This window comes from Lepisosteus platostomus, chromosome 9, assembly GCF_059453375.1.
Source record: "Lepisosteus platostomus isolate fLepPlt1 chromosome 9, fLepPlt1.hap1, whole genome shotgun sequence".
NCBI classification, from domain to species: Eukaryota; Metazoa; Chordata; class Actinopteri; order Semionotiformes; family Lepisosteidae; genus Lepisosteus; species Lepisosteus platostomus.
Genome location: NC_142619.1, coordinates 60,646,682 through 60,662,727, shown reverse-complemented (window position 1 = coordinate 60,662,727; position 16,046 = coordinate 60,646,682). Strand labels below are relative to the sequence as shown.

General features: G+C 47.9%; 1 protein-coding gene and 1 long non-coding RNA gene across 2 annotated transcripts in view; both read left to right on the top strand.

The window, feature by feature from the left end:
• Positions 1-4,170: 4,170 nt before the first annotated feature.
• On the top strand, positions 4,171-8,262 carry LOC148655379 (uncharacterized). Its single transcript, XR_015941407.1, has 3 exons — positions 4,171-4,231; positions 5,446-5,600; positions 7,393-8,262. It is a non-coding gene; the product is annotated as an uncharacterized LOC148655379 (long non-coding RNA).
• Positions 8,263-12,619: 4,357 nt separating this feature from the next.
• pah (phenylalanine hydroxylase) overlaps positions 12,620-16,046 on the top strand; it is a 29,802-nt gene continuing 26,375 nt past the window's right edge. The window contains exons 1-2 of the mRNA XM_088645973.1: positions 12,620-12,776; positions 15,177-15,284. Of these exons, the coding sequence (XP_088502099.1) occupies positions 12,726-12,776; positions 15,177-15,284 (159 nt within the window). The 5' untranslated portion in view covers positions 12,620-12,725. The remainder of the gene's footprint in view (positions 12,777-15,176; positions 15,285-16,046) is intronic.

The following is a 16,046-nucleotide window of genomic DNA, read 5'->3' as shown; positions in this document are numbered from 1 at the left end:
CATTAGCGGGACCCCGAATCTAAAGCGATTAAAAAGAGTGTCACACTGCGCTGCAGATCAAAGAGCAGGAGAGCCGATCGCCCGCGAGGTCTCTGAGCAGCTCGGACGGACAACAGTCACACTTCCTGATCTTTCAGACCCCTTCCCCACGCAGCGCCTGTTTCACGGGTTCGAGAAGTATCCGAAACACCCCCCCTCGAGCTCCAGCCCTCCGGACACGGGTCCGAGCGGGACGGCGAGCCTGGGCTTGTAACAGCATCGGGAGCGCGCGTCGCCCCTCGTGTCCTGCTAAACCGACATTACTTTTTATGAAAACATTTCGAACAACAGAGGTCATTTTTGTATTTTCCTTGTTGTTGTTTTGGGGTGCGGGGGTGGAGTGTGTGTGTATTTGGGGGGGGACATTTCCTATAAATCACATCAATTATAAACTGAAAAAAAAACCCCATCCCCGAAAACAGACCATCGTTGGAACTACTGTCCACAGCTGTGCGAGTAGCCCCACTCGCCACGCGGGGACCGTGGGCACCCCGGGCGGCGGCCGGCACCTTGCTCCCGACCTGCGGGGACTGGAGACGGGTCCGAGGCTCGTGTCAAAGCTGACCCCACTGGAGGGGAAGACCCTCAGAGCTGCCTACTGCACACACGCACACAGAGAGAGAGGGAGAGAGAAAGGCTGCTGACAGCCCACCGCGTCGGCGCATCTCCCTGCGCGACTGTGGAAATACCTCTGCGAACCCAGTCACTGGCCCCGTGTAGTCATAATTCCAGCGGGAGAGCGGAAGAATGACGCCTATGGCTTCCTTCAGTGTCTGGCAATGTCTGCTTTGTATTAGAACTCCTTTTCCGATAATTGACCAGGGGCTGCGCAGCGACACGCGGGACGAATGGCCTGGATGCACACAGACGGGAGTCGTTCACAGTCATTATTTCTGCTCCTTTTTTCTCTTTTCCAGAGAGAGCGATTAGCAGCTGATAAAGACGGAATAATAAGCGTGTTGACCAAATACCCAGAGAAAGGGCGACAGCGCGCAGGGAAGCTCTTTCTTTTATTGACTTTGTTAACCACTTCGAGAGAGGCGGCAGGTGCTGCACTCCAGGTGCGTCAGGCGTGGAATCCCCTGCAGCCATCGGAGCCATTTAGTAAATTAATTCTTTGGCATGAGGTCTGGGGAACATCCTGCGACTTGTTGAAGCAGGTAGCGCGCTGCCGGGAGACGGCCCTCGGGGGCCCCCTAGCGGCGCTGGGGGGGATCGGCGTCTCCGACCCTCGGGAACGACTCGTCCAGCCTCCGTCAGCCTGAATCCGTCCCCGATAAAGACGACACGGAGAGCGCTTAATGACAAGACAACCATCATCCCCACCACCAGAAAATTGTTTTCTGTAGGATCTCGATCATTTTAATGTTTGCGATACAAACGTAAGAACGCAACAGAAATGGTTTTTCCGCCATATCTCCCTGCAGCTCACTGCTGGCAGCCCCCTGAAGCCCAGCAGGTGCGAGTCTGGCCGATACCTGGATGGGAGACCTGCTGGGAAAGCTAAGGTTGCTGCTGGAAGAGGTGTTAGTGGGGCCAGTTAGTGGGGCTCACCCTGCGGTCTGTGTGGGTCCCAATGCCCCAGTATAGTGACGGGGACACTGTACTGTAAAAAGACGCCATCCTTCGGATGAGACATAAAACTGAGGTCCTGACTCTCTGTGGTCATTACAAATCCCAGGGCGTTTCTCGAAAAGAGTAGGGGTGTAACCCCGGAGTCCTGGTCAAATTTCTCCCTGGCCTTTACCAGTCATGGCCTCCTAATAACCCCCATCTCTGAACTGGCTTCCTCACTCTGCTCTCCTCCCCACTGAGAGCTGGTGTGTGGGGAGTGTACTGGTGCACTCTGCTCTCCTCCCCACTGAGAGCTGGTGTGTGGGGAGTGTACTGGTGCACTCTGCTCTCCTCCCCACTGAGAGCTGGTGTGTGGGGAGAGTACTGGTGCATCAGCCAGGTGGGGCTCCACACTGGTGGTGGGGATGGAGCTTTGAGTGGAGTGTCCAGAAAAGCGCTATATAAGTGTAAGCAATTATTAATAAAATAACGTTTGTAATGTTCTGCACCTTGGTGAGGCAGGTTGCAGAACATTACCGTTGGCAAAGTTAGCTTTATAAAGCAATTAAAGTTACAAGTTACTTGTGAGAGGAGCTACTTGTTTCGATTGCATATAGTGACTGCAGACGTTAACTCGCGTTCTTGGAACTTTTAACAAATCATTCTAACGCGAGTAATTTGCGCAGTAATGGATTATGTTCTTACAGCACTGTAACTCTCCCCCAGCACATTAAATAAAAAAAATAAAAAAATACAATGTTCGATAGAAACATCCGTCGGCATTCGGGGAGAAGGGCTAACGACGAAGCAGAAACCGGGAGCACCACACTGCGCAGGGCGACGCGTCGCCTGTCCGTGTCTGTTAGACTGGCTGCTGGACTACAGGAGGCTGCGATTCGGTCACGGGAGCCTGGATGAGCGTGACGCCGCGGAGCCCCCCGGACCCGTGCCTGGCGAACAGGTGAGCCGGGACAGGTGCGATTCTGGGCCGTACTGAATGTGTGGTAGGTTGCCGCGGTAACATGCTGTTTTCGTGAAACGCTGCCGCGGTTTATCTGTCCTGACTTGCTTTTTAGAAAAGTTTTTTTATTATTATTTTTCCAGAGACAGTTACTGTTCAGTATATCAGGACACGGGTTTTCTAAAACCCCAACAGAAACCGCCGTTTCACGGACGTCAAAAACTGGGGGGATTCCTTACAACGGGCAGGTCAGTAATGTGATACCCATACTAAACAAGGGGATCGTACTGAACCAACGGGCAAGTCAGCGCATCGTGCGTATTATACAGGACATGTTCGCAATTTTATCTGACGCCGACGAAGCCACCCACCGGACTTTGTATTTGTATGGTAACGCTTTTGTTGGAGACATTTTACTTCGCGTCTCTGTTTGTTTGTTTCCCCCAGATAAGTCAAGTACAAAAAGTACTGACTCCTGCAGGGTTTCTGACCAAAAGGCTTCGGGATTTGGGGAGAGCCTCGGATGAGGTACCGCATGACCTGTTCCCCCTCTTAACCCTGACGTCAGTTCTGTTCGGAGACGGTGGGCAGCTCCGAGTCTGTGCCAGGACGCAGGCGGACTGGTCAGTGTGGCCTGAGCGTGGGAGAGAGAGCCCACGGAGTGCTGTGCTGAGCCACACTGGGCCCAGATGATTAACAGGGGACCCGATAGGAGCAGTCAGAGGTATCTCTGAAGATTTATTTCTTCAGTGAAAAAGGAAACTCAGGGCCCAGCTGGATGAGATCCTGGGATCACTTATAGCTACTAACTGCCCAAAAGTGTTGTCAGTGCATGGTGGCTCAGACGAGGCCCAGGAATGGACAGGTGTCCTGTCAGCAAGTGCAAAGGCACTGTTTATTTGTACAGTACATACGGTAAAGACTCTAGTAATTCTTAGTAAGGATTTTGCACTAAGCACTGTGACAATCTGTGATAAGGAACGGTCTTCTGAAGGCTCACATTGACTTTCCCTGCCCGGGTCAGAAAGCGTAAAGACATTTTTATGTTCCACTGAACAGCAGCTTGATCGCCATTTTTTCAAAAGCAAGGGTTAAAGCAAGAGCACTGAACACAAATCTCTCCTCTTCACAGGAATAACCAAATTCAACCAGAATAATCTTCTGCTTGAAACAATTTTTGCTTTGGTGTGTGTGTGTGTGTGTGTGTGTGTCCTGTCCAGGGTGATTCCTGCCTTGCTCTGTGTGTGTGTGTGTGTGTCCTGTCCAGGGTGATTCCTGCCTTGCTCTCTCTCTCTCTCTCTCTCTGTGTGTGTGTGTGTGTGTGTGTGTGTGTGTCCTGTCCAGGGTGATTCCTGCCTGCTCTGTGTGTGTGTGTCCTGTCCAGGGTGATTCCTGCCCTGCTCTCGACAGAGACCAATGGATTAGACTCCAGTGTTACAGTTCCGTCATCTCACCACCAGGGGGCGCCCCAAGCCCTGGTGGCTGGCCTAGCCGACCCTACAGACGGCTGCGCCCAATCACGGGCTGACCAGTGTACCTGCGGCTCCGCGCCTCCCTCCATCAGCCCTACAGTATATAAACTGCGCTGGCAGTCCTTTCAGTGCTTAGTATTGTATATCTCTGGTTTGAGAACAGATCTCTATTTTTCTGGGGGGTTTTTCTCCTTCCCTGTTACAGGTAATCTGTTTCTTGTCTTTTTTTTTCTTTCTCCTGTTCGGTTGAGTCCTTGTTCTGGTTCTTATTTAAATGGTTGTTACTTCTGGTTTCAGCTTATTTCCTGTCTCCTGCTTCTGGTTTTCTCTGTGGATTGTTTTCCAGGTTCTTGGTGTAGGCCAGTTTCTAGACTTTGGTGGCAGTTGGTATATTATAATATAGTTCAGGTGGGTAGCTGCGTCAGCATGCGTAGGCTGCAAAGGAACAAGTAATAGGTTTATTCCATGCTGAAAAAAAAGAAGAAAGAGAACACAACGTTTCGGCCGTGGAGCCTTCTTCAGGTGTGCCACACCTGAAGAAGGCTCCACGGCCGAAATATTATAATATATATGCTGTTAGATGTCCCTGAATGTGGGAACCTGCACAGGGTCCACACCTTTGTTAATTTGCGCTGTCTAGGCAGCAGGTATGGCACATCCAGTACTACCTGATAATAATTCCTTACAACTGAGACAGCACTTTTCTGGACCCTCCACTCAAAGCTGGTCAAAGCTCCACTCAAAGGTAATAGGGATCACCTCTAACACCACCAGTGTGCAGCCCCACGTGGATGATGCATAGTGCACCAGTACACTCCCCACAAACCAGCTCTCAGTGGGGAGGAGAGCAGAGTGAGGAAGCCAGTTCAGAGATGGGGATTACTAGGAGGCCATGATTGGTAAAGACCAGGGTAACACCCCTACTCTTTTCGAGAAACACCCTGGGATTATTAATGACCACAGGACCCCAGTTTCACATCTCCTCTGAAGGACAGCACTTTTTACAGTGTAGTGTGCCTGTCACTATACTGGGGCATTAGGACCAACACAGACCGCAGGGTGAGCGCCCCCTGCTGGCCCCTCTAATACCTCTTCCAGCATCAGCCTAAGATAAATGTCTTCCTCTCAGCTGCCCCCCTGTGGGTGCCGGTGTGCAGCCAGTCTCAGTGCGCTCTGTGAGTTACAGAAGTGATGTCACCCCCCCCCAACCCCCAGGAAGACCTCGATTAAGTGAGGGGAGCAGACGGAAGGAAAACACAGGAGCACACCAGCCCTGACAAAGGCACAGGCCATTGCAGGCATGACAATATTGTCCCCCAGCTACTGCTCCTCAGCTATTAGTTACTGTAGATCAGCTACCAGCAGGCAGATGGCGTCGGCTCATCTGTCATGTCTCTTCTGTGCCTATGTAATCCTTAGGAACTGGGGGGGCAGCCCATCTCTGCAGTGACCGGAGGACTCCGCTGAACTTGGGTCACACTGCCACGGCACCTGACTTTAGCCACTCTGACCCGACAAAGGTGATTCTGAAACACTGGACAAGAGCAGGACAGGGACTCCAAAGTGGGACAAAAGTAAGTAAGCTTTTCCTCACAAAGCAGCCTGTCCCAGCTGGGACTGGTACAAGTCATAGCCTTGCTTAATGTACTGTATAATGTGCAAAATTACACCGGGGTCTTCTGAGAAACTATTTGTCAAAGGCACTAAGGAATTATAAACAGGCAAATTTCATCTTAAAAACTGATTAATCAAAATTGAAATAGATTCATGTTAATTACATCAGTTTTCAGCGCAGAAATATCTCAGTGTGACTTTTGTATCTTGCCTATGGAGAAATATTGCAGCTTATTCACCAATCGGATTCAAAGGGCGTGCGAATAGATCACCTTGTGGCAAGCCGTTCCATAACAGAAGTAGCCACTAGAGGCCGCCAGAATCATGACTGGTCCTCATAGATGTACTGTACTGTACGGTCATCTCGCCGGGCGTGAGATTCATAAACGAACAACAGCAATGTTTATGACGGTGGGCCAGTGGCCTAGTGTGCCCTGTTTGGTCGCTAGCAGCTGATTGACCAGGGTATTGGCGTCCACAGCATGACAGGGCAGCTTGTTCCACACTCCCACAGCCCTTTGTGTAAAAGGGGCTGTGTGGTGGCTCTGTGGCTCAGGATCTGTGCGTGTGGCTGGAAGGTTGCCGGTTCAAATCCTGCGGCCGGCAGAGGAATCCTACTCCGTTGGGCCCCTGAGCAAGGCCCTTAACCCCAACTGCTCCAGGGGCGCCGTACAATGGCAGACCCTGCGCTCTGACCCCAGGCTTCTCTCCCTGTGTTTGTGTCTCATGGAGAAAAGCTGGGGTGTGTGAAAAGACAAATTCCTAATGCAAGAAATTGTATAGGCCTAATAAAGAAACATTACATTATTACATTATTACATTATAGATACACACCCCCATTCCTGAGTGTAAATGCACTTCTACAAAGTTCCCACTTGAGTCTCACTGCTGATTCTGAAGTCCAGTTTGTTTGAATATGAGAATCAGGTCCCATCATTATTTTCTCTCTTCTTGAATAAAAAGTAACAGCAACAGGATAAAATTTAACCCAGGAATGTGTCTGTCGTATTATTGTTATCCAGTTATGTTATTGATTAATTGTTTGGAATGGGTGCATTTTCAGAGAGGATAAGCTTGTGATTAGTGTGTATAGGGTGGGTCAAACTGCAGAGACTGAGGAGGGAATCAGTTATCAATGGAGATTTAGAGACAGGTGGTAAACATCTTCTCTAAGGCTGTTTTGGGGTTTTTATCTGAAATCGTTTTTTTATTACATCTTTAAAAATAAAGGCAGAACTCATCTTGGACCTAGAAAGGATTGAAAATCGGAGTGTTTTATGTGTGAAGTGATTCAGTGTGTGAATTTTGGGATGTCTCAGAGGAACCTGCGAGGTTTTCACGCTAAAATAAGAAACTAGCCTTGCCTACTGCCCCCTGACGTTGGTCTAATTTTATTTTGAAAAATATCTGTGGCAACGACATGTTTTTTTTGGCATAGCACAGTTTAGTGGAACACACCTCAGACATTTTAAGCAAAACTGGGACCCATCTGTCACTCATCAGTCACAGTCCTGTTTTGGGCTATCCCAATTATGTATCCGGTAGGCAAGTTCATCGTTGGCAAGGACAAGAGACATTCATGTGCTTCTGGACACTGTTGTTGCTGCAGTGGTCAAACTCAACATGAACACCAAAGTCTCCAAACAAGGTGTTGGTGTTGAGCTTGTGAGTGCTGTATTTGTTCATGTTGAGCTTGTGAGTGCTTTGGGATCTGCTTCTCCACTCAGATGTGTTTTCTTGTCTTTACCACAGCAATAATGGTTAGAGCTGAGCGACCACCTGTTTAAGCAGAAAGAATGGAAAGAAATGTCTGTTTGCCTTTGGTGGAAACGTCACTGGTTTGAGGTCTGACAACGCAGGTTGGAAATCAGTGAGGATTCTGGACACTATCCAGTGTCCTGTTGTGCAAGTTCAGCACAAAAATATCACCACTTCCAGCTGTTTTCTCAGTTCTTTCCTATATACTGCATAACTCTGTGCCTGTTGATTTCTTTAACTCATTGAACATGATATTCAGAGCCGGCAATGAAAATCAGCTCGGAAGTGACTGATCCGTGAAATGGAGTATCTTTTTACTCAAGATGGACTTCTCACGCCTTTCAGCAGTGAGCGTGAGAACGAGAAACACATCCAACAACACACAACATGGACAGTAAGATGTAAGAATGCAGGTGCGCTGGAGAAGGAGGGGTCTGTGCACTGCACACAGTTAGTCATTGGAACGGTGGTGGAGGTGAGAAATCTTGCTGAAGTTAACAGTTGACTTTTTTTCGAAAAAGAGCAGAACGGGATCCTTGAGTCAACTAGCTACAAGCAACCAAATGGGTTAGGTGTACTAAGTGGCCTCATATCGTTTATAACTAAACTTTGCATTGCTCTTATAAAGTCTAGAGGCGCTCCAAACCCTGCGGGAAAAGTGCAGTGCAAAAAGTGTTTGATTGGTCAGCGTAAAGGCCTGCCCCGAGTCAGACTCTGGCCGTGTGCTCACCCAGAGCTCGGGAGAAAGAAGAGAACGAGCCATCTCAGACCTCAGCATCCCATTCTACTCACTGGAACCACGGTGAAACACTACTGTGGCAAAAATGCGAGTGGAAATAACACAATATTTGGAACAAAATATATTACCTCTTCTTTGTAATATATCTAATAAAATAGAAATTAATTTCTAAACAACTTGTATGTTACACTTCATTTTCTAATCCATTTATCCCTGGGTAATCAATAAAGCTAGTACTGGTCCCGTAAATATTGTAACACCCAGGGCCACTTGATGAGACACGCACAAGAGCTGTGAAATGTAATTCAACAATACTTTATTTTAGTGATCAGTAATAACAAGGACAGAACACAGCTTCCTTTGCCAGGAGGGCATCACTGTGCACGATGCTGAAAAACACAGAAATGCTGCATCGCTGGGGTTTTCCACAAATCGTGGTTGGATTCTTAGGAGTAAATCCAGATCCGTTCGAACTCAGGGAGGAAGTCGTAAAGATCTATCAGAATCGGATGATGCTCACGGGTCACAATGCCATCTATGTTTTCCTGACCGACTGTATGTCACATGCAGGGGTTTCGAAGCCCATTCATGTTAAGGACTCCCTTTTCTCCCTCGTTTTAGGAGGCCTCGCACACAACAGGAGTCTTCCATGTCAATGTGATTGACGGGCCGAGTGAGCGTGACTATCAGGGGCTGTCTGTGTCCGTGTGACTAATGCACAGGCTGTGCTTTTAACGCACCCCTTTATCTCCCAGCGAGCAGACACTGTTCCAGACCACTGCTAACAGTTACTAGTGTTTAAGGAGTTTTAAAAAAACAAACAAAATGAGCCAATACTAGAATTAACTGTTTATTATTAACATGAGCGCTGTTCTCTGATTACTTTAACTCCCCTAATGGACATTTGACATACCCTGTCATTTGTAAATCATTAACCTGTATCGCACAGGATTCTTACACATCATACATCAACAGACTGCCATACACGAATCAGAACGGTTAAACATGATTGAAGCCTTTGAATTCTGCATGTGATGCAACTTGTGTGGAGCTGTATGTCCCCACAGATACCGAGAGAGAAATACAGAAAATCAGTCTCACTCAACAGAAGCCGCTGAGTCTGTGAAGAAGAGTGGATCTCTTCTGTTATTTAAAAATCTCTTTCAGGCCTTTAAGGAGCACCGCCTGGCCTACTCACTGACTCTTGAGTCTTAAACCTTAAGACCTTATCAAAGGTCGTGATGAATTCCGGTCAAGGCTGTTTTTCAGAGAAGTCAGTGTATAGTGGAGCCTTTTGGCTAGCCTACTTCATCTACCTCCTGTGATCAGGGCAATCATTTTTGGGGACTTTTTAATGGACAATATCAGACATGTGACAATATCGTCTTGCATGGTGACAGCTCCAGCAGTCTGTGCTGCGGCTCTGAATGTTGTTGCTGCTTTTGCCCAATTTATTCCTTCTCGTGGGCATTATGTGGAAACTTGTCTCCTGTTCCTTGGACCCAGTTTCCATTTCCCTGCTTAAAGCCAGCCTTGTACCCCCATGTCCTGTTAGTACTAACATTAGCAATGGGTCAACCAGCCCGCTCAACAATTACAGGCAAATGTTTCATTTGCTCTTTCAGCTACAAGTTATAGCAAGGCAGCTACACTTAGGTTTAATAACTAATGGGCTTTATGATCTGCTTCAAACTTGCTTAAGGCAATTAGACCACATTGAAACAGTTGCTCAGAGTGGCTAAAGAATTAATTATGGCTGCAGATAGAAAATGAAGACCCGTTCTTGTTCTTTTCAACCTTAGCAAAATTCCTGCTAATATCGGTCATGACATTTCCCTGCAGCGCCCAGACAATTGTACTGGTATATCAGGCTTTGCTCTCTGAGTTCTGAGATCAGATGTTAGCCTTAGCTGTGTTTTAATCGGATGTTAACTGCTATCTCCCTGGTACGCTCCAGGGCTCAGGTCTGGGATCTGTTCCCATGATTCTTCTCAGTCAGGTATTGCTATGGTATCAGCTGTCATGGTATCTTTTTGGGTTGCCATGCTGCAGGTATGTGAGTGATCCTTTGGACCTTAATTAATTAATAATTAAATAATAATTATGTATGGATATACTGTAGCCAAACCTTCTGTAACAAAGTTGTGAGAAGATGAAGATCCACAATAAAACACGCTGTTATTTCTTTATTGTACTTTGTGTCCCATATTTCAAAACACCATTTCCCATATAGGTAATTTCTTACAGGGGACTTTTGTCTGTGCCTGCTGTTGTTACAACAGATACACACTTCTTTCTAAATCTGAGCTGATTATATAAATGCAAGGCAGCAAGTGGGTTTCCTCCAGATGCTCCTGTTTCCTCCCACACTCTAAAGACATACTGGTAGGTTCATTGGCTTCTGGGAAAATCAGCCCTGGTGTGGGTGTGGGTGTGGGTGTGGGTGTGGGTGTGGGTGTGGGTGTGGGTGTGGGTGTGGGTGTGGGTGTGGGTGTGGGTGTGGGTGGGTGTGTGTGTGTGTGTGTGTGTGTGCCCTGCGATGGACTGGCGTCCTGTCCAGGGTGAGTGAGTGTGTGTCTGTGTGCCCTGTGATGGACTGGGGTCCTGTCCAGGGTGTGTGAGTGTGTGTGTCTGTGTGTGCCCTGCGATGGGCTGGTGTCCTGTCCAGGGTGTGTGAGTGTGTGTGTGTGTGCCCTGTGATGGACTGGGGTCCTGTCCAGGGTGTGTGTGTCTGTGTGCCCTGCGATGTTCTCTGCCTTGTGCTTGCTAGGATAGGCTCCGGTTCTCCCACAACCCTGTACTGAGTACAGCAGTTGGAAAACAGATGAATCAGTATGTCAATGCCTTGTCTGCTGGCTTTTCCACCCTGGGACCTCTCCACTGGTTTTCCTGAAATGCGGCGATGAGTCTGGATTGCGGTTGCTGAAATTCCTGAATGCCCTGGGTCCATCCTGCAGTTTCCCGCACTCCGGCATGACTTTGCCCTGGCACATCAGACAGGCTTGGGCTGTCTAGAGCACAGAGCCAGATAGCCAACAGCCCTGCGTCTCTGGATTGGTCTTCCAACACCTCAGTGCCCATTTTCAAGAGGACACTCAAAACCTGCTTCTAAAGAATATGCCTTTTCTGTAACTTTATTTTATTGCTTGGTATAATGTCCATTGTTGCTGCCTTTTAAGAATTCTATGCTGACATACTACTTTGTCTTATGTAGACATAAAATTCCTAAAAAGTATATTGTTTTGCAGTTTTTTTTTTATATTTCGTCTATCCATCCATTTTCTAACCACTTTATTCTGTACCTGGTCCCAGTGGGGTCTGTCCCTTTTTCAGCAAGCAACAGGCACAAGGCAGGGTTTGACTGATAGAAACTGGCCACTAAAATGACTAAATGTATCTCCGATGCTGTTGTTTGTTATTATTGTGCAATATAACAAACTCATTTTAGGGATTACCAGAAGATAGAAATTGTTTCAGGTAGATGTGATTTATTTGGTCTTGCCGGGTCTGTGTAACTGTCATGTTTATATTTGTCCATCTGTTTTGGTCACTCAGGCCTATGTGACAGTAGTTTGTTTTTATCTGGTAGATGTAATTGAGGCCAAAAATATCGTCAGAAATACAAAACATGACTGAAGGTAACCTTGGTTCTCTGTAGGGGGAGGTCAGTGAGGCCCATGCCCTGTAGCACTGTCTCTTCTGGATAGAGAATAGTGTAGCTGTAGCCCTGAGTAGTAGTAATAATAATAATTCCTCACATTTCGATAGCACTAGAGGACAGGAGATAGATACTGTATATAGGGGACAACAGACAGATGAAGCCAGTTCAGAGGTGGGGATTATTAGGAGCCCATGACTGGTAAAGGGCAGGACACCAGGGTAATACCTCTACTCTTTTCAAGAGTAGGATTTTTAATGACCACAGAAAGTCAGGACCGCAGCTGTTCATCTCATTCAAAGGACGGCACCTTTTTACAGCATAGTGTCCCCGTCACTATACTGGGGCATTAGGACGCACACAGACCGCAGGGTGAGCGCCCCCTACTGGCCCCACTCACACCTCTTCCAGCAGCAGCCTTAGCTTGCCCAGGAGGTCTCCCATCCAGGTACTGGCCAGGCTCACAGCTGTGAGTTGCAGAGTGACATGGCTGCTGGCAAGGCGAAGTCACATGAACTCAGGAAGCCCTGCTGTATTCCCACTTTGCTACTCTAAACGAGTATTTGTTCTAAACTGATCACGCCATAAACCAATTGAATACTAAAACTGGTCAAATAAAGTCATCCTTAATTTAATTTCAGAGCGACGGTGTTAATGTGCTGTAAAATGTAAACGCGTTTAAAAAATAAAGTTTCAAGCACGGACAAATACGATAAGGCACTTTAAAAACACGCTCCTCACCTGCGTCTCAGCAGTAAGTGACGCATACGGCTGAGCGCCCCCGCGTGAGAGGCACGGGCCCCCGGAAGGTTCACATGTTGAGGGGGTGTGGTGAGCGGCCAGAGTTTAAATACCACCCGTCCGGATGAGGACACAGATCCCGGAGGAGAAAACAGAACTGTGCGGCAAAACCAGACCAAAGACAAGAGAATGGACACAAAGGCAGAATTACGCGGATTTAATGGGGACTCCAGCACAAAGGTGAGTAGTAATGATAATAATAATAACAACGTTTAGCAATTGCTAGGTGTGTATTTTTGGTTCTTATTTGATATGTGAAAATATATGGTTATTTATTATTGGGAAAACAAAGGGCTACGATACGTTGCATTCATGGGCTCTGACGCCACCTCTACAAGCTGGTCAGGTGAATAATCTTTTCAAACCCGCAGTTATTTGAAACAGCGTCCAGCCTGTGGAAAGAACGATCGAAAGCTACCGCAATGTGTTTCGTGACAGACCTTACTGGTTGTTTTTTTTTGTGTGTGTGTGTGCGTCTCTAAACCCGCCGGGATAAAAAAAACTCGATTGTGTGAAACTGTAGAAAGTTCTGTGGACTGTCCAGCCCGTGAGGCATGGCTTTCTGTGACCATTCAGAGACAGAACAGCGGAGAATAATTCGCAAACTGACTCGCTGTGGGTCCTGCAAATGAAGAGAGCCGTTTCTTTTCCAATAGTCCCGTTACTGCTCCTATAAACAGCTTTACGACTGATTTCCCACCGTCTTTCCTTGCAGAGCGCGTTCATCCCATCTTTTCCTCTTTCTTGTCCTTTTACCTTGACGACTGTGTTCGGCTTTCACTACGTCGAGTGTCTCAAAAGTATTCTTGGGTGCACTCTTGCAGATTTAAACAAAATGTGTTTCATGAACCTGAAATATAGGGTCTCTTGACAATTTCTTTATATTCGCCGTAGTGAATTCGTGATCACACGAGTGCATTTTATGTCAACATTATATCCCCATTATAATAGATGCGGATACAGTGCAAACAACTTTTCCTACCTGCAGGTACAGTAAGTGTGACTTTGCACACATGTGAAAGTCAACAGACTGACTCCCAGGTCTGACGGCAACTCCTGTTCACTCTAGAACTGGTGTGGGGGATGGTTGTGTGCGTCTGATTGCATGTCCGGCAAAGCAGGCATGATTGAAACATGTCCTCAGTCTGGCCCGAGCTCAAGGGGGTTGAAGTTCAGGGCTAGACAGCCCATGGTGAACAGATGATGCTAGAAACTCTTTAATGCCCCCCGCCAGGGCTGGCTAAAACACGTGCTGCCTTCAGGCGTTAATGACCCAAGAGCGTCGCCCACTGTGCCGGGTCTGGACTTAGGACAGGCTGGCGCCGCGCTCGGCGTCCAGTGACGGCGTGCTTGTGCACCTGAGACGAGACGCGCTCAGGCCCTGCCCCTCTCTCTCCCCCATCACAGCGTCTCGGCGTCCGGGTCCAGGGCTCTGCTCTGTCTGTGTGGAGCGTGCATGTTCTTCCCAGGTGTGCATGAGTAGAGGACAATAGATCCAGCGTCCTCCCATTACCCCAGTGCACACAGCTTAGGGTTGGTGGGCTCCTCCAAAACTGGACCCTATTAGACATTTTAAGGGGGTTCATTTTCAATATACACAGCAGTGATTATTTGGGTACAGAGAAGTAGAACCGAATGGCTCTTTCTGATGCTCTGAAATGGGGCGAGGGGTCCCCTGTGTCTATTTTGTGTGCTGTGTATGTTAATGCGTTTCTTTGAGTGTCTGTGGGGAGGTTTCTTTTTGGGATTATTCGTACTGAGTCTATAACGTGTACCTAGGTTTTTTCTGAAAGCACCCACCTCTCTTTCTGTTCATATACTGTACAGTATAATTAATCCATTCTGTTGGCCCAGCATGCATCTAAAACCTGATTCTTATTACATGGGCTAGGACTGTGAAGAGAAAATAATAAATAAAAAAAAAAACTGGATCAGCCCTTTAAGATGAAAGATTAAGCAGTGCTCACAGCCCAACATTGTCTGCACCATACAGCTCACTGTCTGTAAAATAATTAATAATTGCTTACACCTTCTATAGTGCTTTTCTGGACACTCCACTCAAAGTGCTTTACAGGTGATGGGGATCCCCTCCACCACCACCAGTGTGCAGCCCCACCTGGACGATGCGACAGCAGCCAGAGTGAACCAGTACACTCCCCACACACCAGCTCTCAGTGGGGAGGAGAGCAGAGTGCACCAGTACACTCCCCACACACCAGCTCTCAGTGGGGAGGAGAGCAGAGTGATGAAGCCAGTTCATAGAGGGGGATTATTAGGAGGCCATGATTGGTAAGGGCCAATGGGAAATTTGGCCAGGACGCCAGGGTAACACCCCTACTCTTTTCGAGAAACGCCCTGGCATTTTAAATGACCACAGAGAGTCAGGACCTCGGTTTTACGTCTCATCCGAAGGACGGTGTCTGTTTACAGTATAGTGTCCCCATCACTATACTGGGGCATTAGGACCCACACAGACCACAGGGTGAAACATTTTTTGGTTGATAAAATTAACCACATTTCTTGGCAGGTCTTTTGTGCAGTCTTAACCGATTCCATCGTTTCTTTCTCATTATGTTTCAGGGGTCCATGTACCTGGAGGAGATGACCAACAAGTCCGAAGTTTTCTCCTGTATCTTCTCTCTGAAGGAAGAGGTGGGAGCTCTGGCCAAAGCTCTCCGGTTGTTTGAGGTCAGTCTTTTCTGCGCCGATACCCCCACCTGTCTGTGGAAATTCCTGTCCTGTGTCCGAATGTTACTATTGGAATGAGGAAATCGGGATAACCAGCGTGACTGTTTGTAACACTTGCCCAGAGGCTCCCTTTCCCAGTTAAAGACAAAAACTCTTTTAACCTTTCAGTGCGTGGTGTACATTTTGAGTTTAGAGATTCATTAGGCTGCACATTTTCAACTCTCACCAGAGTTGCTGTATCTTATCAGTATCTTCAGCAATGTGAGATAAGATCACTTTATTGGCCACATACAATTTCTTGCATGAGGAATTCGTCTTTTCGCATACCCCAGCCTGCTCTCCCTGAGACACAGACAGGGAGAGAAGCTTGGGGTCAGAGCGCAGGGTCAGCCATTTGTACGGCGCCCCTGGAGCAGTTGGGGTTAAGGGCCTTGCTCGGGGGCCCAACAGAATAGGATTCCTCTGCCGGCCACGGGATATGAACCGGCCACAGGCGCAGGTCCTGAGCCACAGAGCCCCCGTGGGCCTGGTCATGAATAAGCACCTACTGTATGTCTAATATATGTACTAATCTGCCTGCCTGCAAATCAGAAGTAGCAGACAGGCCCTGCTGCGGTCTGTGTGTGGCGCATTGCTGCCCGTCAGTGTCTCTGGAAGGTTCTGCCTGGGGTGCCGCGGGAGGCGGGCAGCAGCGTTGGGGTGCCGCGTGCCAGGCAGCGAGCCTTTGACGTCCACGCGGGACGGTTTGTTTGCCTTCCCGGC